Source organism: Caloenas nicobarica, chromosome Z (assembly GCF_036013445.1).
Source record: "Caloenas nicobarica isolate bCalNic1 chromosome Z, bCalNic1.hap1, whole genome shotgun sequence".
NCBI lineage: Eukaryota > Metazoa > Chordata > Aves > Columbiformes > Columbidae > Caloenas > Caloenas nicobarica.
The window spans coordinates 96,891,085-96,913,556 of NC_088284.1; the positions used below are offsets into that span (position 1 = coordinate 96,891,085).

At 40.2% G+C, this 22,472-nt stretch overlaps 1 protein-coding gene across 5 annotated transcripts; it reads right to left on the minus strand.

The window, feature by feature from the left end:
* Window positions 1–2,446: 2,446 nt before the first annotated feature.
* PTGFR (prostaglandin F receptor) lies at window positions 2,447–22,178 on the minus strand. Of its 5 annotated transcripts, none has more exons than XM_065656769.1 (3): window positions 22,103–22,178; window positions 20,410–20,936; window positions 2,447–4,540 (listed from the first exon to the last, which is right to left on the minus strand). In XM_065656769.1, the coding sequence occupies exons 2-3, from the start codon at window positions 20,875–20,877 to the stop codon at window positions 4,235–4,237; spliced, it is 774 nt and encodes a 257-aa protein (XP_065512841.1). In that variant the 5' UTR covers window positions 20,878–20,936; window positions 22,103–22,178; the 3' UTR covers window positions 2,447–4,234. The 5 variants fall into 5 exon arrangements, with proteins under 5 accessions (XP_065512841.1, XP_065512836.1, XP_065512837.1 ...); XM_065656764.1 differs by having other exon boundaries at window positions 20,089–20,936; XM_065656765.1 differs by lacking the exon at window positions 22,103–22,178 and adding an exon at window positions 21,817–21,882 and having other exon boundaries at window positions 20,089–20,936.
* Between the last annotated feature and the right edge of the window lie 294 nt (window positions 22,179–22,472).

The window sequence follows — 22,472 nt, forward strand, 5'->3', positions numbered from 1 at the left end:
TTTCTGGCCCTGCAACATAGACCAACTTGACTCATTATGCCTGTAAACAGCTACTCCCTCTTTTGCTGCACTCATTTATTTGTGGCATTTTTGCAAGTTCTGTCGTCTCAAAGTGCGTTCAAATCCCAAAACTGGTGAAAAGACAGCAGCGAGAGCATGTGGCCAGACACCTTGTCCTCCCAGCCATGGTTCAGCCAGCTCGCTCCAAAAGCACCCTGAGAAGCTGATGTAACAGCTGATGTTACAGCTGTTTGGTGTGGAGGGGATAGTTTAATTGACAATCTGAATTGGTATATTTACAACAGAAAAAGGCCTCCATCTAAACCATCCAACTGGATGTCCTAATGGTCACAGGAAAGTGAGCTGTGATAGTGGTTTTTTCCATGTAGAAAATAAAATGTGATTTTTTTTTTTCCCCCCTTGTTTATCCCACTCCAGTGTCTGAGACAAGAAGCTGTGAGATGCACAATACCTGTCACCACCACTCCCCACATCTCTGCATCTACTGCTAAGGAACAACCCACCTTTGAAAAGTCATTTATATGAGAATAAAAAGCATATTGCTACTGAACCAGTCAACATAGCACTAATATGCAATATTTTCTGTCTGACATACTCAATACTATCTGATGGCCAATGGGCACTGGAACGGAATTGTTTTTTTTCCTTGCAGCTATTCCTCATCACAAAGCAGTAAACTCCTCAGCGTTATCTCAAGAACATTAAATGCAACTACTCATATTAAATAGCCCCTCTTTTATCTTATCTTTGGAACAGCATTACACTGTTAGTATTTAAGATTCCCTAGTAAATATTACAAGTAATTCACATTCAGCAGGAAAACATTGTCTGTTCAAGGAGTAAATACTTTCCTCAATATAATGCAGCAAGACTGAATTGAAAATGTTTGCTGAAATCAAAGACTAGTTTTACTATTTTTAATGGTGGCAGATCACAGAAGTTTAAATTGAAAAGTGTCTGGGTTTATTTTAGGAAGCATCGAAAGTCACGATAGGTGTTGTAATTGGGATATGAGCACTTTTCCCCAGACCCAAGTGTTGAGAATTAAATCTCATGCCGATCTATGCAGTTAATCAGTGATGTGCTGTGTTACCGTTAACATCCTGGAGGAGTGTATCAGAAGACAAGGTGCATCTGAAAGGTCCCGACATCTTGTCCTAAAGGATCACCATGGCTACAGAGGTGGTACATATTGCTGTTCCTGAAAACATTACTAACACATCAGACTAGTAATATATACAAATATCCAAAAATAAACATACAAGGTGAACACTTTGCCTCAAGAATCAGATCAAAAAGACCTTGATCCTTGCTCTCCATATCTTTGCATCTAGGTAACAAGCTACAGATATTTGCCTAATCGCTGTGATGAGCAACTTACTGACGCTTTCTTTGCTTCAGCAGGGTGATTCAGCCTAGGCTAGGACCTTAGTTTAGGATAATGTGCTTCTTTATACAGCCTGTCATTGCTTAAGATCCCAATTAGATTAAAATATTCTCCCACCCTGAGGATTTCCTTGGTCATTAGTCAGAAATGAGATTCACTTTCTTCCCACCAGAACACTTACAGCCCCTGCCTGCTCTGGAGACTCTAATTACCGCCTAGCAGTGAATAGGCAGCTCATGACCGCTCGCATCGTCAGCCAACCTCTAAAGAGATCATCAGCACATTGCTAAGCAGACTGCCCTTTTCTCCCTGCCCAGACAATACTCAGATCCTAGTGTGAAGCTGTATCGTTGATTTTTTTTACAATCTCATACTCCATAAAATATATAATTTGCTAATCATACAACACAACACGTTGCTCGCTCTGCTGTGAGATGAAACACAATGATAATCAAATCATTTTCAGTGGTAACAGATCCTTGGGCAGCCGTATCCTGAGCTGCCTCTGCAAGCCATCACGTCACTGGACAAGACAAAATTCTAACAGCAAAACTCACATTTTTTTCAGGATTCATAGTGTATGTGAAACTAATCAGAGTCTGTGTAACATCTTGGCAGCTATTTGGATAAAAACACTTTCATTCCAAACACCAGACACCCTCAGCTCCACTTTTATTTGCATTTTCTAAGCATGGATCATCAAAATTTGACCTTGTCTGCTGCAGACCACCAACTGCACCGGGCTGCTCACGTGACAGCAAAGCGTACGAACACTGGCACCTCCTAGTTGAATTCTCACTGTCCTCTCTGCCTTCACAACTGATATCGCACGTGTGAATGGCAGTGGATGCCTTGAATCCCGTGTAAGGTTTTTGTGTTATAAGGTTATTTTTAACAACTTCAGATCTCTTTTTTATGCAAAGATATCATAACTCTCAAGATACAGTTTGATAATTTTAATGAGGCTTTGCAATTTACATTCAATATGTATTAGTACACAAAATATAAGAAATCACATATACATATAAACTTTTGTTTGTTTTACAGGTCAACCAGTATGAACTACACAAGCTACATTTATTCACATAACAAAATTGAACATTGATGAGCTTCATTCACCAATCAAATATCTCAACAATTTATGGACCAACATATTTTTGCAGCTGCTAAAACAACAACCTTCCATAAAGAACAAATAATTTATGTCAACAGATACACTGGCATCACATTCTATGAAATGAGAAAGCCCAACAGAGCACTGACTGAATGCTTCTAGATTTCAGCAGAACTCACATGAAGCAACAGTGCGGAGCTTATACCAGCATCAAATATGTCCACGGTTTATCAGCTCTGTGACTGAGAAAATAAATCACATATAGAAATTCTTTAGGGTAAATGAAGCCATTTCAATTCATTACAGGGTTATTTAACCCACTTATTTTTCAACCTTTTTAAAACAAAAAGGAAATAGCTTTTAAAACAAGAAATTGAAATATTTAAACCTTTTGGGTTTTTATTTTCCAACATAAACTATTCTCACATACAACATGAACTTGTAGTTCAGGAATAGTTTTGGTCCTTCGGACTGTCTTCTTGGGAATCAGTTTTTAACTACTTTGTCCAAATATACCAACAATTTACTTATGTGGTTATTTGAAGTTAAGTAGGTAAAAATAACATAGACATTTCTATCTTAAAACAATCCCTCTGCTACAAAGTCTCTGATACTCTCACTTTGGTTCTGAACAGAATTCAGTCACAAAAAACCAAAGTTTCTTTTAGCAGCATTAAAGGTGAAAGGCCTTCTGTGTCAAGTCCTGGAAACTTGCTGGTACCTTCAAATATACTGAATGCCCTCAGACACAGACTCTGCAGAAACTGAGACTGCCATTTGCTTTCACAAACAAAACCGTGCTCCCAGTGCACTTCCCTGCAGAGATGCTCATTTGATCACACACATTTTTCATGAGACACATGTAACTTTTTACAAATGAAGCAGAGGTAACTCTCAAGCATTTCAGTATATGCATTGAGGGAACACTTCAAGAAACTTTCCTCAGTTTGGGGGAAAAAAAATCCCACACTGTTCTTTTTACAGAATAACCACAGCTTTATGCCTATTAGTATCAACAAAATTTATTGAAAGGACTAAAAACTCACTGATAGATCTGAACATGTAACTGTAAGCGAGCTGAGCTGAGCTGCTTCTGCGTTCCCACAGGGAACCTCATGTTTTGTCAGTGATTTGAAAGGAATGCTTACACTGATGCAGCTCCCTCAAAAATTTATGGAACGGTAAATAATTAAGAGGTCAAGTCAATGAACCAAGCAAACTGGATCATTTAATAAGCTGGGCACAACCAAAATGTCTTTCATATATCCAACTGGAAAATTCAATGCCCAGAAGCAAAGGAAAGGATGGCGAACTTTACCTTGGGAAGCAGGACTCTGCAAAGGATTTGGGGGTATCACTGGTAGATAAAATCTACCCCTTTTAAAAATCATCTTGGAGTTCACTTTCACACTCGCATAGTTCTTAAGTCTGCTAAGGTAAAGGATTTGGTGGGGAGTATTATAAGGAACCCTGTTCACTTCAGTACCTGGAAGGGAGAAATACGGGATGGTTTACCATTCTACTACCAGTTTTGGAAGGGATGTATTCTAAATGGAATTAAAACATTCAAGTGCATCTTCTGGAGTAGCAATATCAGCAAACCACTCAAAATTTAAAACAAATTCCAAACCATTGAACCTTGGAATTCATTTTAAGGTATTGCCCATGTATGAGCATTGCCTCCATCATCTCTTCATACACCGTGTTTAACTTCATTGCCCTGTAGAGCTGAATGGCTGTAGGTTGATTTGTTTGGAACTTACTGGTGACTCAGATATTGCTGCAACCTTCAAAGAATTCTTGATGGAGCTGAGTTCCCACATGTGTAAGTTTACGATGTGCACACCACAACATCCCCTTGTGATCTTGTACAGGTTTTTAAGTACAGCTTTCCGGAGAAGAATGTACACCCAGGGATCTAAAATCTGATTCCATGTTGCCATTCGGAGAGCAAAAAGTATTGTTTCACAGGTCTCCTTTGAATGACTGTCATTTATCCCAATGCTGGCCATTGTCACCTGAAAATGGAACATTTTAAAGTTATAGATCAAAAAAATACACCAAGAGAGAATGTAAATAAATGAAATAATTTCAACATTATCTCTAATCTTCACACCTTCACAGCATCAATGCATTCCAATTGCAAAGGAAATACTTTAAGGCATATAATGTTTATCATCCAAGAAATCCTCTGATGTTTTACACAGGATATACATGTGTCTCTGCTGAACCTTGAGCAGAGGATAGCAACCAGCCAGAGAATACCCTCCAAGACTAGGGAATGATTTGAGCAAGGAATAAAAACTTCTCCAGAATTTGAGCTAGCAAAGCATACCAGGACTACTCCAGCCATGGATTTTTTCAAGAATGGAGGCCACTGGTAGATCAGAACATTTTTACGAAAGGTATTCATTTTTTCACATTTTCCAAATTAAAGTCTGCTTAAGGAATACAGCACCTTGATATCACCAAGAAAATTCACACATTTTAAGATTCAACAGAACACAATTTATTGATACTGAAGGGTTTAGAGGTTTCTAGGAAAATTTTAGCTATGGCGACAAAGGCCACCAATATCCCTCCTCTTGCCAACGGAGGCACAGAGGGTTTCGTTCACCTGTGGAGGTGCCGCACACGGACAGACCTCCACTAGCAACAACACTGCTGGAGCCAATAGTTTCACATGGGTGGAAGTGTTATTCTTCCAGCATAGCCCAGCAGGACCACTTCTGGTAGAGGATACTCAAGGGCTACACCAGCCCAGTAAATTGTGGCTGGCCTCCTCGCTTTGCAGAGCTGCAGCCCAGGCTTTGAAACACCAGCCCCAGTGAAACAGGCGCCGCTGGGGCTCCTGCCTTGCAGAGCCCTCCTTTGCAGGCATTCTGCCACTGAGGTTTTGTAACCTGAGTTCCTGTGTGAAGAAAGCCTGGCTCTGCAAAGTCAGGAATCTGCCAGAGGACAGTAAATTATCTCCATTACTAATGTTCAAAGCACAAGAAGACTTTTTTGGTAGAAAGATGAAACACTGTAAGGCTTTCGGTTCCAAAGCCTTTAAAGCGATACAGTTATTTAACTAAGAAATGGGATATTTTACAACTGATGCTGTGAATACACTGATTTATTGGGCGATGAGAGGTGGGGTCAGTCTGTCCGAGTGCCGAGGGTCATATTTTCACAAAGATACATAGTAAAAAACAAAAAAAAAAAAAAGAGAGAGATAAAACTACAACTTAAGATTCCAGCAAACCTATTCTGCTCCTTTTTAAATGCTTCTCTGTATTCCTAGGCCCTACCTATATCGAAGGTCACCACATCTGAGTATAAACTTGAGTGGAACAGAGTGAATGCATAAAAGGAGGCTGTACTTGCTTGATTAAGCATTTGATCAAGCGTTTGTCTACGGACATCTATGGGAGCAGCAAAAAGAGCCCCTAGGAACATTCCTAGGGAAGCTGGTAGGACTGGCAGAAGCACAGCTGGGAACCGGTGTGAGGAGGAGGAGGAATGTCTGAGCACCGAGCCAACGCAAACACTTACAAATCAGTTCCCTGAATCTGGTTTTCACCCCACAACTCTTGGGCACATTCCTCTGACATCAGCAGCCCACCCAAACTTGGACAACTCCTTTGGCTTCTGCACGAGATGTTTTCTCAGGACTGTCCTACGTTTTATTTATTAGAGGTCCAATACCACAAACCAAACTCAGATGGAATAGTCCTTATTCATGCAAGTAGGACAGGGCTGCAAATGGCAGCTCAATAGAGCTCATGAACCAACAAACTTAACCGATACACTGCGGGTTTGACTTGATAGAGACATATGGCTTCCTAATCTGCCTCTTGATGTACTTCAAAAATTTGCTAGGTGCTCTTCTCTTGCATTCTGCAAAGCTAATAAATGCCAAATGCAGCTCCTCCATGTCTTCTGAGAAAACATGTAAGAAAACTGGAGGCAACTGAAACCAACTGCATGCAAAGATATGGCAAAGAGGAGACCATGTCCTGGCTACTGGAGCCTTTCTAAAGTCATCTGATGATTTCTAGAAGAAGACTCTAAACTCCAGCTGAAGACAGGTAGAATGGAGTGAGACCAATATAAATTATTATTTCTGTCACATTTTCATATTCATTTTTCATTTAAATTCAAATGCTTAAAATACTATTCCAAAGTCAGTTTGAAATCACTAATTATTATATTAAAAGGCCTGATACATTACTAGGTGTTTACTAAAGGATTTAATTGAAGCAAAACAAGCAGACAGTCTGTATTTTCTCCCTGAGTGTGAGAAAGTCAAGTCACTGAACTGGCACAACTTGCCAGCTCAGAAACTGCAACCAGAGCTTGCTGCAGTGCTAAGCTGCCTTCTGAGAGCAGGACCTCCTCCGCGGGCACAGAAAGGTCACTTCTTTTCTTCTTGTTTCACTAATACTGTTCAATAATTAGTTCGAAGTCAATAAACCGATTCAAAGACTAACTTTTTTTCTTCTTCCCTGTAGACTGGTATGGTAAAAGAATTCTGTCCTCTGTAGCCAACAGTACACAAGCGGGCAAGTGGGAAGAGGCAACGCAATTGCATCATATGTAGTTGCTTTTGATCTCCACAACTGAATCAAATATTTATGCAGATTCAGCAGTATGACTCAAAAATGACTCAAAAAATTAATCCCTAGCTGATAAATAATAAACACAACGCATGACATTTTCTAACCTATTTAGAAATTTAAAAGTCCGAGTAGCATTTTGCTGAGTTATACAATGTTTATATGAACACAGCTGTCTCCCTTTGAAAAAAAAAAAATGAAAGTATCACATGATGTAACCAATACAATTCAAACTTCCTTTAGGTAAGCATACTGTAAAAGTGGCTTTTTAAACCAAGGCTGCCTGCTTGTAAGGTATGAAGCTACTCTGACTCATACTAGTCCTTGATGGTTTAAGGAAAGACCTGAGAACTCCCTGTCCCTAAAAATAAATAGAGAAATCAAATTTGTGTCAAGCAAGGACTTAGCACAACACATTAAACTTCTCCAACCTTTTTGTCCAATTTTAGGCTTCATTAAAACCAAAGTTCACTTTGCAAGATCCAGAAAGTCTGACGGAAAAGTTTTAAAACATTTTTAAATTGTTGACTTCTACAATTTTGCATCTAGCAGATAGCATCAGAGAACTGTTGTTTCCCTTAGGGACAAAGCTCAGTGCAACAAACTAAAATAAAATGCTCCAAAGCTTCACGCCACTCCCCAAATCTAAACAGCATGTCTTTAATTTCCCTTCCAATTGGATCTCAATTATATGAGAACAACTAATAAGCTAAATGGCAGTGCTGCTTAGTCACATTCCTGTTAGTACTCAAGGACAGTCAGTCAAAACAAGCAGCAGACTTTACAGCTAGTTAGGAAATAAGACAAACTGTAATGCTGCTTTGATACAATTCAGCACATAGGCTCTAAATAGAGGTTCTATCCTTGACTTCAGGAAACTGGATAAAAACCAGTCAATGGGAGATCGCCACAGAAAGCAGAGCAGACAGGCCGGGTTTGTTACATGCAAACAAACATCAGAAATTCTCTTCCTCTGTAGCTCAGCCTTCAGGCTCCACTTCCCCGCAGGAACCTTGCAGACTCTCCCAAACCTCTTCCTCTTCCTTTGGATTTCATTATAAGCACTTCTGAGAATTTCTATTAATGGAAGAAAGTCCATGTTTTTTTCAGTATTTCCAGAGTACTTATATTTCATCGCTGATGCCCATGTCGAATCTGGAGGTCCATATCCCCTTCTCCTAAACTACATAGAACTCAAGGCGGTATTCTACTGACTATGTCCCATTCCACGGAAACAAAAAATATATCATCATTTTGCATTTCCTGCAGTTTTTGGAACTACCATTATTCATATGTGCTATAAAGAAGCTGTAGTCTGCTACAGGCAAGAGGTGATAGAAGATGGTACTTCGTTGTACCCTGTAAACACAAACTTTAAGAAAAAAAAATTGTAAAAGAGGAGAGAGAAATCAAAATGTATCTATCTTCACATTTTATATACTTTTTATACCTCATAAGAACAGCAATTTGAAAAGAAACAGCCAGCAAATATAGATGTTGCAGTTTACAAACCAAGTGTTTGTTGCAACAAAGGTGAGTATGCTTCATTTTATTTTTTATGTGATTCTGTATAAGTCAGTTTAAAGGCAAGGGTTTCCAAGAAAAATATGTAGTGCACCACTTCTGCCATCAAAATGTTAGTACACGCACTGTACTACTTATGCCACATAATGCTTTTTATGTTATAGATCTGCAGCATGTTTTTCCCCTAATGTTTTCCTTTCCCTTTTTAAAAGAAAAACACGAACCATACCTTCAACCAGATGATCATTTGGCCTAGCAAGTAAATTTCAACCAAGCATAGTGATTTTATTAAAAATATGTTTTTAAAAGGGAATTGTAGAAGACAAAATGCGACAGTAAGTTTTCCTCCACCTTAAAGTCCAGCAGGCACTTTTAAGGGGATACATAATACTTCCATGTGTAAAGTTTTGCAGGATCTGCTCTTGACAAGTAGCAGCAAAATAAGGGAGTCCCCTTTTCTCTGATGTACACTTATGCAAAAAAAATAATGACACTAGAAATCAGCAATGGATCCACTGGCTCACTATTCAGACGGGAAAAAAAAAAATCTGTCTACCTCCTGAAATCAAGCTCTAGTCCCAAACAGGTAAATCAAGGATGGTAACTACTACCTGCCATGATATGCATCCTTAAACATGCAAGTTTACTTATTATCCTGTTAAAGGCAGCTAGTCTGAGAAAGATCTTGCCCCAGTCAGGGTCACAGTCTCTCTTGAGAAACACAGAACCCAAATGAGAAACAGACAGAAAATTTGGACCAGAGGTAACTGAGCTTGCAAAAACATTTTGTAGAAGTTTATTCAGCCTCCATGTGCTCCATATTTATCCCACTTAAAACGGAGCTGCATGAACCTTTTGGAGGTACTGTAAAGCTAAAGGCACTCAGCACTCAGAGCTGTTCCCAAAGCACTACTGCTGTGATAAAACTAAAAAAAAAAAAAAAGGATAAAGCAAAAAGGAAAACACAACGTTTTCCATTAAGCAAATGAAAATAATTAATAATATTCCTTTCTCGGGGACAGCTGATTCTGTGACTAGGCAATTTGTCACCGGCCAATGATGCCGCTTCACAAACATGGTACCATTCAGGATACACCTGCGTTTTCTCATGTTGGCAAGATCAAAGCCTTGAAAGGGTATGTCCAAGCACCCCTCTGAATTGGTAGGGCAGAACTCACATCAACTGAACACCAAAGAAAGGACAGCAGTGTAGCAGCACATAGATAGCACTGCAGCCACGACATTAAATTAAGGCTTGGTGGGTGTTTGCCGCCCAGCAGCTCGGCTCCGTCTGACCTCACCGTGTGATGCACCTCGCTCCGTTCTGCTGACATTTCTGCTCTCCTCATGCAGGCTCAGGCCTGCAGAGGACTCATGGACTATTGTAATCCATTACTGTGCCATTAGAGTCAAGTGTGATACTTTTCACCATCTGTGTTTTTACAGCTTTGTGCAAAATATTTATAGATAGCAATAGGCTTTCGGAACAAACATTTGGAAATGCCTTTTGAAATGAGATTTTTGTGTATACAAGAATTTGACAAAATCACTGGAAAAAACAGGTGAAGTGCCACAATGTTATGCTCACTATTTATATATTATTAACTGCCTTTGGCATTGTCGTGTTTTATATAAGGCAGGAAAGCAATTATGCAGTAAGCTTCATAAACAAAAGGATTTTTTGCGTGCATAAACTCACAAACATTAACTGAATGTGAAGCTTTTACTTTCTGTTAACTTTCCCCTTAAACACTACCTGTTTGCATCTGGTTTTCAGTAACATAAATTCAGGGTGGGGTTGAATGAAGCATTCCAGCTCACCTCTCTTTGTTTCTCTGAAACAATCCAGATAGTTCTGTCTTGGATTGACAGTCCTTTTTCCTTTTTTCCTTCCCTCCCCTCAAAATCAGAAATGCTTTAGTTTACCTAGCTGACAGTGTAATTACTCTCACAGATTAATTGATTAACTTATTTGAAAGAAGAATCAATATGGACAGAGAAGATTTTAGCATTGAAAACAGTAGATGACTCAGTTCGTAATGAAAAGACACAGTGTCCATACCAGACTCAAACAAACAACCTGTTTCCTGAGCTACGTGTTTTAAAGTTACGAGAAAGCTTGCTTACACAGAGCAAGGAATGTATTCCTGCCTAACCACAAGGCCTATAACAAAAATCTCATGTACAAAAAAATTCATTTTACAGATAAAATTAAAATATTCTTTACCCAGTAATCCTGAGAGAAATTTTACAGGACAACTGTTAGACCTCTTGGGACCAGAAAACAATAGCGTATTTTGAATACTGCATAATAAGGACCATCCTGAGAAACACAAACAAAACAAATAAGTATTCAGGGATGTAAGGATTATATGTATTCAGGATGCATTTATTCTTCCATTAGGGTCAGCCGGGCAAAGCTTCAAACCCTGAAAAAGGCCTACTACTTCTCTTCTATTGCTTTGCTTTTCCAGGTTTTCCCACTCATTTGGAAAACAATCACATTTTTATTTACCAACTTGGTAAATATATTGTTACTTCATTAGCCTCAATATTTCCAATAAGTAGCTATGAATGGAAATATTGAGGCTAATGAAGTAACAATATATTTACCAAGTTGGAATATATAATTTGCAATTTTTTTTTCTTTAACGTTGGCAAATAAATTTCAAGAGACTGCTGTGCAGCTGGACCACTTTGGAAGGAGAAAGAGAAAAATCAAATCTCCATTTAGGAGCGACTGATCTCTCACTGCTTCTGCAAACACATGCCCCTGGTAAAAAAGTGGATTAAATTCTATTTCCAACAGCCCAGGCAGAGCCCAGCACCGCCAGGGATGGTTCAAGCCCCCTGAGGCAGCCGGCAGCACGCAGGTCTGGGACAGCAAGGAGGGCACCAGCTGGAGATCAGTCATTAACTTCCATTTCCCCAATGACAAAGTAATCTTCGGTTTCTGTGCATTTAGTGTGGAGGCCTCATTGTCTTAAAAACCTCAGCTGAGGATGCCCTTTACACAAAGCATCGTTTTCAGCCTTCTTCAGGAAATCATGAGAAACACAACTCCAATGCCATTCAAACCCACGCTTTGGCATGTGTCTCTGAATGAGGTTTTCACATGGCTCATTAAAAAGAGGAGCTGAGAGCGAGCTTGGGAGCTGCACTCCTCTCCTTGCCCTGTCTGGAGCAGACAAGAGCAATCCTTCAGCAAGAGACACTCTATTATTTACAGGGCGGCTCAGGTTCATTGAGCTGCTCGGCTATTTGGCCTCATCCAATACGAGAATGAATAAGAAAGAATGAGTTGAAATTACTAAAACTTTACTGTAACTCCTGGTGTAAACCCTTCCTGCAATGTTCCGCCACCTGACCATGACTATTTCTAAAAGCACATACACAGAACCCACGACGGGATCGCGCTCCTGTTCTGCTGGGCACTGTGCACAGGCGCCTTCCTTCCTTGGGGAGCTTGTAACCCAAATCGCAATTCAGCAATTCCTGAATATTTTAATGTAAAATTTAACTCTTAAAAACACATGAAATAAGAATTGTTGCTCTGTTTTAAATCTAAACAGCATATTTCCCAGAAAAGGATTCAAATAATGCGCTGTCTCAGACATGAGCTGGTTCTATACTGCTATTGAGACAAATAACTTCTGCTAGAAAGCATTTGTAATCACCATACAAAACTCAAGGTTGTAAATTAACACCATAATGAATATCTCAGAGAATATATGAATGCATATCACACCCCGAGGTGTGTCATGTTAAACCTGGTGAGGATGAAGGACTTTCTGGAGTTGTTCCATGTCAGTGTATTTGTCCCAGAGACTTTTCAGCAACAAGTTTACCATTTAAAGGCTTTAGATAGTCAGGAAAGAGAGCTTTCCTAAAATAACTATCCAAAAATGGTTATGCCATGTATGACGTTTTCCAAAAATGGTTATGCAGTGCATGATATTTTCAGGCAAGAAAGGCTTGAATAAGTGTAATATCTAGGAAATAGGAAGAATTCTCTTGTATCAAACAAAATTGGAAAGTACGTCAAATTGACTTACTTTTTAATATCAAGCGCAGAATCCGAAAACTTTACCAACTGAATATATTAGGGGAGGTTATGAATGGCAAATTTATTTGGCTAAAGTTTTCAGAATTTGGTTTTTTGAGACACCAACTTCAAAATTGAAAAAAAATCAAAATTTTCTGTGAAAGTCATTGACACCTATTTGAAACAAAATACTGTGTTTCTGTTTATAAACTTTTGTGGTTTAATTCCATATAGATAATATAAATTGAAAAATCAAGCGGCAAGCAATTTTGAAAGAAAAACAGGACCACATTGTTTTGAAAATGCAACGTTCTCACATGACTGGAAACTGCCTTCCCTAATTTTTCTCTCTGAAACAAACCAACCTCACTGCATTCTGATGGCACTGCATTTTCAGAAAAAGGCTTTACGTGAGTTTTTCCAAACAGCATAAGTAAACAGAAAACAAAAACTTCGTTTATGCTTCCCCAAAAGCCTCTGGTAAAGGACAATCTGTCAGTCTCGGCTCTTCTTCCTTCCCTGGATCACATCATTACTGAAGGACAACATGCTGACCACTGTCCAGTTGTTCTCCAGAACTTTCCTGTTGAGACAGTATCTCAGCTGCTCAACTTCCTGACTTGTGCGAGAAGGAGGTAAACACTTCAATTACAAATATAGCCACAATTAATATAGAGTTTCTAAGCACTCTATGATGAACTATGCCCTGGCCCGCACTTAAAACATTTTTTTTTAATGATTCATATTTCTCAAAAAGGCTAAGGCCCGTAAGATCTCGGTAAACTGCAAAAGATAAAAATAGGAACAGACCAACCCTGAACACTCAAACAGTACCTTTGAAATTCAGTATCATTGTAGGTGGGTACACTCTAAAACAAGTATATCATTCCATTTCTCATCTAACCTGGTATAATTTTTTCAGCTGCGCCTCTTAAGAATCCAAAATAAAAGAAAGATCTCCACAACCAATACTAAAAAAAAAAAAAAAAGGCATGAACCCTATCCAAGGGTTTCTAGTATCATAGAAACACATCTGAATAGGTGGATTGAATTTTTATATGCATTGTATTAAACTTCATTATTCTCTCTCTGCAAACACCTGCAATTTCTTTCAACGGACTGTTTTCATAGTGAGATACTAAAGCACGTTTGAATTGTCTGAGTTGCTGCTTAGACCCTATTCCAATAGGAAACTAAGCTAAAAAGACACTTCTGTCTTGAGACTAACAAAAACTGCAATCAAAATGAGTGTTCTCTACCCTCTTATCCCTTCAAATCAGCCATCTATTCCAAAATATCTTTTGGGCCATAATATCAGGAACGACACTAAAATTTTAGCGATTTAACTTGGAGTATCAGAAGAACATTCAAAGGAACTCAAGCAAGAATAGCAATTGAATTTGCACAGTGTTAATGGATGTACTGAGACACTCAGCAAGCAATTAAAAGGCCAAGATATATGGGAGAGTGACAGCCCTTTTTCTAGTGTAGCTTGAAAAAAGCAAACTCATACGAGATTGATTTTCTTTCTTTCCAGAGGAACTCAGGGAGCATTTTATTCAGTCAAACAGCCACACCTGATCTGACCTCTTCTGATGCAGTAAGGCCTGGAAGAGAAATAACAACCTGCAGTCAACAATAACTACTACTGTATTGATGCTCTGACTAGAGATAAGGAGGCGTATCCAGCAGGCTGCCTGCTAACTAAAAGCTTTTTTTCCTTTCCCGAAGAAACTGGTTCGTTTATTAAAAACATTGTGGCAGAAGTGGGCTCCTGAGATGGGCTTGCACCTGGTACAGGAGAAGCCATGACAAGGTCCAAGGGGTATTCCCATGGAAGTCCTGCAGCAGGTCACCTCTCCTGTGTCCCTCAGCCTGCCGCAGGCAGGGCATGAAGCGTGGCCCAGACTCAACTCCAACCACAGCTTCTTGACTCTGACAACATATCCCGTCTTTGTACGCTGCCAACAGTCAACAATTCTAGTAAAACAGGACAAGAATTCAATGACAAAAGGCAGCACAAACATAGTAATTATCATTGATTATCTTCATAAAAATCTGAATCTTGAAAAAGACAAACTATGTTTTTACCCTGAGAAAGTAACTTTTACAATGGCATTCAAAGCTGCAAGCTTAGCTAAACATGTTTAAGAGTATCTCCTTCAGTCTTCAGAACGGGATGACTGGAAATTGAAAGCCTAATTTATTCTTTTTCAAAAGAAATGATCCCTGTTCTTGTTGACAGTGCCTATGCAGGCATGAATTCAAGGAGGCTGCAGTTTTGACCAAGGATGTGTTTTGCCAGTGGCTCTGTAAGCACATATACTTCTACAGAGTGGCCACCCATGAGATCTGGGGTGGCTGTACTGTCCGCAGGGACAAGAGCCTCACTGGTGAAGCGTGGACCTGCATCTTGGGACATCTTGTGAGAACTGGCAAGTTTTTAAGTAACTGTTTTGCTGTAGAAACAATACAACCAGCAATATTTGAAGACATACAAGCAGCATTAATAAAGCAATGGGCTCATATAAATGACGAACATTGCACGTATAAGAATAAGGTACAACAAAGTACCTTATCATATATGCAACTATATGGCCTAGAATTTTCTTTGGGTAAAACCTGCAACCCACTGACCTCCTTCAGCACGTATCATACAAGAGCCTGTCTCAGCACCTGAAATATCTGGTGGAGCAACCAGGGTGTGCTGGGCCGGGGTAAGGGCGTTCCACCGAGAGCATCCCCACTAGGGCAGCTCTGGCAGCATCTTCACTGAAGGACCACTCAGGGCAGCTCCAGCAGCCTCAAGGCTGGAGTGATTCAGCAAACTGTGAGCTAAATGCAGCCCTAGGTGCACAAAAAAACAACCGTCAAGCCTCGCTATACATGATAATCTGAGGACAAGAAGTCAGAGCAAGTTCAGAGAGACAAAATTAGCATAACAAATTGGAAAGAGAAGAGATGACATGAGAAGAGACTGCTAGAAATTAATCTAGGCAGTATAAAAAGCAAATGAATAACAGCCAATTCAACCATATGAAATAAATAGCTGAGATTAAAAAAAAAAAAAGGCAGAAGAAACCAGAAGGAGGGGCTATTTTCTGCAGTACAGGGGAGGCAAAACTGGAATACAAGTAATCAGATAACTGCATGGAAAAAGATCTTAACAAGAATAATTTGAATGGAAAAGTATTTTTCTCAGGCTAAGACTGTATTCCACACATGAAAAAGATTAGACATTTCTCCATATCATAATTTGTTCCCGCAGATAAATTCATTCTGAAATAAACCCCTCCTGTCCTTAAGTACAGTAAGTTCACTTTGCTACTCCAAAAGCAAAATTTGAAATACGTTTATCTCTTGAGCCCCACAGAATTTGACGTAGTGAAGTCAGAATTTGCTCATACAAACAGAGCTCCAAAAACAAGCTGTTTCATGACAGGCCAGATGTCAAGTCACAGCCAAAAACCAGCTTTATATAACAATCTATTTCATCAGAGATGCTTGTTACAAAATACTTCAGCCCAACTATTCCCAAGAATCCAATGCCCAGGGACCAAATTCACCCAGTAAAATCAATGCATCCATAGCAAAAGGCTAAGACTCTAGAAAGAATGAAAAAGGATTACTTACTACACAGAGAAGTTGATGTTCACTATCTCCAAAACGTATTTTCCTGGAATTCAGGAAAATTATTCTAAAATTATTCAGACTGCCTGAACAAATGTATCTTTGAAAATCATTAACTACAGAAATTAGAAAAACTCATTAATTTCCTTTTTTTTTTCATTTTTGTGAATTCCCTCCAGCTCTCAACTCCTCAAAAAGGAGATAAAAGTTCACCCATAAGGGAAGAAAAAGGGAGCATCCCTCATTTTGGTACTCCATCAAGGAAAGATTCCCACACAGTGGCGGAAACCTTGAAAAAGGTATTCATTTTTGAGGAACAAGTGAGATGGAGCTTCAAGAAAGAAATCAGAAGGAAGAAAAGAAATCAGAAGGAAGAAAAGAAATCAGAAGGAAGTCCCTTCCCTGTCCAACAGCCCCAAGCAGGGCTCCAACTGAGCCACACCATGGGCTCTGCTTCTCACAAATGCTCCAGATCTCCAGGAGATTTAAAATAGAGATGGTGATTGATTATAATATTAAATATTAATATATATAATTTATATGCTAAAGATATACCTATATACTGATACATAAAGGCACCAAAACAAGTTCATTACCACTGAGCAGATGCAGAAGCACGTTCAGTTCCACACCAGACACTATAAAGCACGATCCAGGGTCTTGCACATCTAATGTCATGTAAAGGTGATTTCAGCACTGCACAGTGACTGAATATATAATTCCACTTAAAAATGAAAATCGTTAAAATAGTGAAGTAAATCTGCAGTTGGATTACAGTATTGGATAGACTCGATTTTGGTGGCCATGCAACATACAACAATTGATGTAACACCAGGCTGGATTAAAAACAGAAGAAAAATAAACAAAGCAAACCCCCCATCAGACAGAGAATCACACCAAATAAATCCAAACTCTTGCATCTGCACACTGCATGTGCCATAAACTGCATTGCCTTCCTCTGCTTTCTCTTCCAAAGGTTTGTTTGGTTTCTAATCACTTTGATTTATACTGAGTCAATTCATTCTCACATAACGTTTGTTCCGTATGTTCTTTGGGATCGAGAACATGGGTAAAATTCACAGTTCAAAGATTGACACTGACTTCTAGATTTTGCTTTGAGAAAAAATTTCAAAAGCAAATTAATGTAAATCAAGCATGTATTTAGCTACTTTACCAAATAATTTCACCTATGACCACCTGCTCATATTTATTTCAAGAAATAATTATTTTGGTATATGCTGATTATAGAATCTAAACAATTCACTTCACAAATTAAAAGCCTGGAGTGGTTTCACATAATAGGATGAGTAGCAGTATGTTCATGGCAGAGCTTTCTTCCACCAAATCTGTATGTTCCACTGCAGTCCAATAAAGCTTGGTAAATTAACACTTCACTTATAATTCTGTTTGTATGCAGTGAATGCAATGCTATCAAAACAAAGAGTTGGAAATTCAGAGAATTGACTTTGATGACAACTCTACGATCCTAACAGCCAAGAGGGTAGCACCTACCAAGAACCCCGTCTCATTGCATTTCCCGAACTCTCTGGCTAAAACACTGTTCACTTCCTTGAAACTTTGTTTCAAGAACTAAATCCTACCTTATGCAAACTTTTTTTTTTTTTTTAACTTCTCATTTCTAACATAAATTTGTACATTATTGCAGAACTATTTCCCATACTACCAGGCTAATTTTGGTGGCAGTTTGGCTCATCTCATTTCAAAAGAGATCCAGGAGCAAAGTGTTATGAGCACCTGTAGATTTGCCACCCAATGAACGAGAATTCCTTGTGTATCATGTCCCTCTGCACCACAGTCCCAGACTACTAAGTACAAAATTAGGCAAGTCATTCACTGGTCTGTATTCCTCACAATGAAAATGCCAAGCTCTGAAAAGGCTCTGAAAAAAGATTTACCAGATGGAATATTAACTCATTGTTAGCTACAACTTTGATGAAGTTAAATATTTAACAAAAGTAGTGTTGCAATTTCATTTGAGATTTTAAAAATTATGTTTTTATAGTTAACAAAAATGGAAAGGCATAACGAAATTAGCAACACTGAAAAAACAACCACAGTAGTTGCAATTTAGTGTTCTTTCATATGTTGAATAGATTAAGTATCTCTCTTGAATTAAAAGAAGTCTATAGCTTTTTTGACACCTAAGGGCTTTTTAAAAATCAAATTAATTCCAGCATTTAAGGGCAGTTATTTTATCTGAAAATAAATGTCACCAGAGGATAATATACTATTTTTTCATGAAAAATAAAACCATTACTGGAGTTCCTTTTCTTGAAAGCCGTTCTGTGGCTTGCCTCAGACAAATTTCAGGAGGTGACTGCGTTTCTGGAAGTAACTGGAAGTAAGTACACTACAAAAGCTTGCTATACTGTTCTGACAACTTTGTTTACACCCTGTACACTACAGCCAGGACACTGTCAAAAGCCAACGTGAATTTAAACTGTGCTGCAGAGCAAATCTAGAGAAATCAATAGAAAAGTGGCAGAAAATTCTGGGTGTGTTGAACAAAAGTGAAAGAGGTTTTGTACATTTCAGTGATGCAGAGATTTATACTCAGACTCTCTCCTTGAAGTCTGCGATACTGGATTAACTAAACGCTACTTGCCAGATATACCCAACTGCTGCAGCGCAGCTAATATCAGTATCGAATTTAGAACTAGTTCGGGTAACTCCATACTACACCATAGGCAGTGAGCAGATGAGATACAGCTACATCTGATTCAGATCTCAGATGTAAATTTCTATATTTGTAAATTCAAACAGCAATCGCTGCTCTTCACATCAGTGCAAAACTATGTGACCTTGTTTCTAGGAAATAAATTAAGATTGCATATCACTTGTGACTTAACCTCTCTCGCTCTAGTAAAAAAATATAGATTTTCTTCGGTCAGGTTTACCACATTAAAAAGAATCACAGTTAATATCAGCTTTTTAATGCCATCATAAAAGAGGAGCCGTCAAATTCTTTCCCATATCATAATCCCGTTTCCTTTGACCCTGCTCACTGACAGAGCACACGCCAACATGAGCAACACTTACCACTTGGGAAGAGTCACAGCACTTAGCAGCAAACACTCCTGAGTTACGGCTGGCACCACTGAGCAAGCACCAGCTGCACAGAGCAGCTTTGCTAGTCATCTGTCCAGATTACAAACCCAGCTTGATCAGGTCTAAACCAAATCTTTATTTTAACCCACTGGCAACCACTGTTTTTTAACATGACTCTAAAGTAAAGCCCTTAATACCCTGCTAATGGAGTAGAGGATTTTTAAGTTCTTAACTGTTATCTTCCATAACACAGTTTGCAAGTAGCAGTAAACTGTAATAACAACAATGAACAGACTACCATAAATAAAAAATTATATGAACCACAGTACAGACTAAACAGACTTGCCCTTCCAAGATTTCACTGAATTTTTGCACAAGCTCAATATTTGTTCAATATATTCTAGTCACCACTCTGCACCACTGTCTGTTTCACAGCACTGGAAATAAAGCCCTCACAGTCCCTATATGCTTTGCTTACTCAATCTATTTTGCTTATCTTCAGAAGTGGAGAATAATTACCATTTTTGTTATATATGCATAGGTACATACATCATTAGCAATATGCCGTAAAATTAATACATTGAAAAATGAAGGGAGCTGTCATTGCAGCTAAAGCACCTTAAAACCTGGAAATAAAAAGGTATAACTTTTATACAGTGATGCACATTAAAAATCGGCAAACACATTAGGCTCTTACCAGGAATGGACTCCAGCAAATGCAAGAAACACACATTATAGCCAAGAGCTGAATGATCATTTCAAAATGATGAGATCTGCCTTGTCTTTGTTGACTTTTAAATTTGACTCTTAAGAGGGTAATTCCTGTGACAGCATTGCACAAGAATGAAATAGCAAGGGCCAGTAACCCAAGGCAAGAAAAAAGTAAGAGATAAAATCTGTCTTCCCAGTCCTCAACATGTTCTGTTTTATAGAAGCACCAGGTCCTCGATGCTTGAATTTGATAGGCTCTAAACCTGAGAATAGGCAGCAAAGCTATAAGAACAGCAAATAGACATACCATAGTCAACATCATTTTCACATGTTTAGAAGTCATTTTTGTAGAGTGAAATATTGGCTTAGTGACTCCAATGCACCGTTCAACAGCCATCACACTGCCCAGGAAGAGCGGGCACAAACCAAAGAAAACCATGCAGATGCCAAAAACACTGCAAAGAATGTTGGACTGATTAAATCGAATCCAGTCTTTATCCGATGCATATACAAACACTGCAATGGCTCCGTTGATGAGGTGGCCAAAGAGATCTGTGACGACCAAACCACTAGCAAGAAGCAAAAAAGAGGCTTTTGATTTCTGCCTAAATCGCTGATATGCCTTCAATAGAATTGCTATAGCGAGACTGTTGGACAAAATTCCCACCGTCATGAAGATTATTGAAAAGAAAACTGAAATCTTCTTCTCCGTGTGGCAGGTTGTGTTTTTCAAGATTCCAAATCCAGCCAGCCCTGGTGATTTTGAACTGTTCATGGTTAGGAAGGGAGAGGTAGCCCTCAAAACATTTCAGCAGTCTTGCAATCAAAAGGCATCTGCAATATTAAAAACAAAGATACACACACTGTAAAGGCATAGCACTGTTCAAATGAAATTCCATAATATTAGTCTGTGGTACAAATCTAATTTTCTGGTTTTCTGAGTGATACGATATGGCATCATATTTTAAGTGCATCAGTCACAGGATAAAACAATTATCTGCATACGTTATACAATGCAGATGTAGTGTATGGTATCTTTATAGTCTCTGCACATATAAGACATGGAAAATAATGTATAAAATATATAATGCTCATATACATATAATCAGAGAAACCATACAAAACATTCTGGTGGTTAAACAACGTATACAAACAAATGTTTTTGTAACATGCTCCTAGAATGAAAGCATTTATCAGCCCAACCACAGTCAAAAGTGGAATAGTCAAACTGGAATGTTTTAAGATGATAATCACACTCCATTTTTCTTCTCACTGTTAAGCATTTATTTTCAAAACAATGTCCTGATATCTTCCAAGTAATTCTCCTCTCACAATTCAATGTTTTAAAGCTTTCACATAACCAGCACTGTCTCCAACTCCGCAGTTCCCTCACTGAAGTACAAACTTGTATTTTAGACGTTCGCTTATTCAGAAGCCAATTCTGCAAGGTCCTTTACACTTTATCTCCCATCTCTACTCTCAGGACATTCCCGCCAGCAAAAACTTCCCACGCAGAGAAAAGCGCCGGCTACAACAGCGCACAGTACAGAGAGGCAGTGAAGCCTCTCAAACGCCGAGCTAGATGAGACGCCGGGTAAACCAGCGGTGTTTCCAGCATTCGGGACTGATAAGTGGAAGCTCAGACTGCAAACTCCTCCGAGGAGCATCTTCCGTCCGCACCTCCCCGGAGCGCGGCAGCCGCGCCGGACCCAACCTCGGCGGCCGCGCCAGCGCGTGTGCGGCGCCGGGGCCCGGAGCGCACCCGAGGCAGCGCCGCTGCCGCCCCGCGCCCCTTCGCCGCCAGCAGCGCCTTAAGAGCGCGACGCTGCCGGGGGCGGGGTGACCTGCCACGCCGGGCACAAGTGCCACCGGCTGCTGCCGGTACCGGCCCCCACCCGCCCGGCTCCGTGTCCCCGCGCGTCTGCACCCCGCAGGGCTCCCACCGCGCAGCCCCGCCGCTGGGCACCGCTCCTTCCCGGCCCCGGTCCGCCGCCGCTCACCTCCGCTTCGCTCCGCGGCGCCGGGGAGAGGTGCGGCGGCGCAGCGCGCTGCCCCGCCGGCCGCCGCCGCCCGGCCCGCCGGCACTGCCGCCGCCCCCCCGTCCGACCGGCACCGCCCGCCTCCCGCCCTCCCTCCGCCTTCCCTCCCGGCCTCCTGTCCTCACTCCTCGCCCGGCGCCCCGCCACCCTCCGGCCTCGGGACGGGCGCGCTACCCGGTCCTGCTTCCCCGCGAGGGCGATGCCGTCGCTGCTTCCCCCCGCGCTGTGCGGGGCGACCGGGGGGCTCCCAGTGCGCCCGGGGACGCGGCACCGAGCCGCTCCCTACCCCCCGAGCCCCAGGGGCCCCTTACCCGGCCCTTCTGAAGGAGGA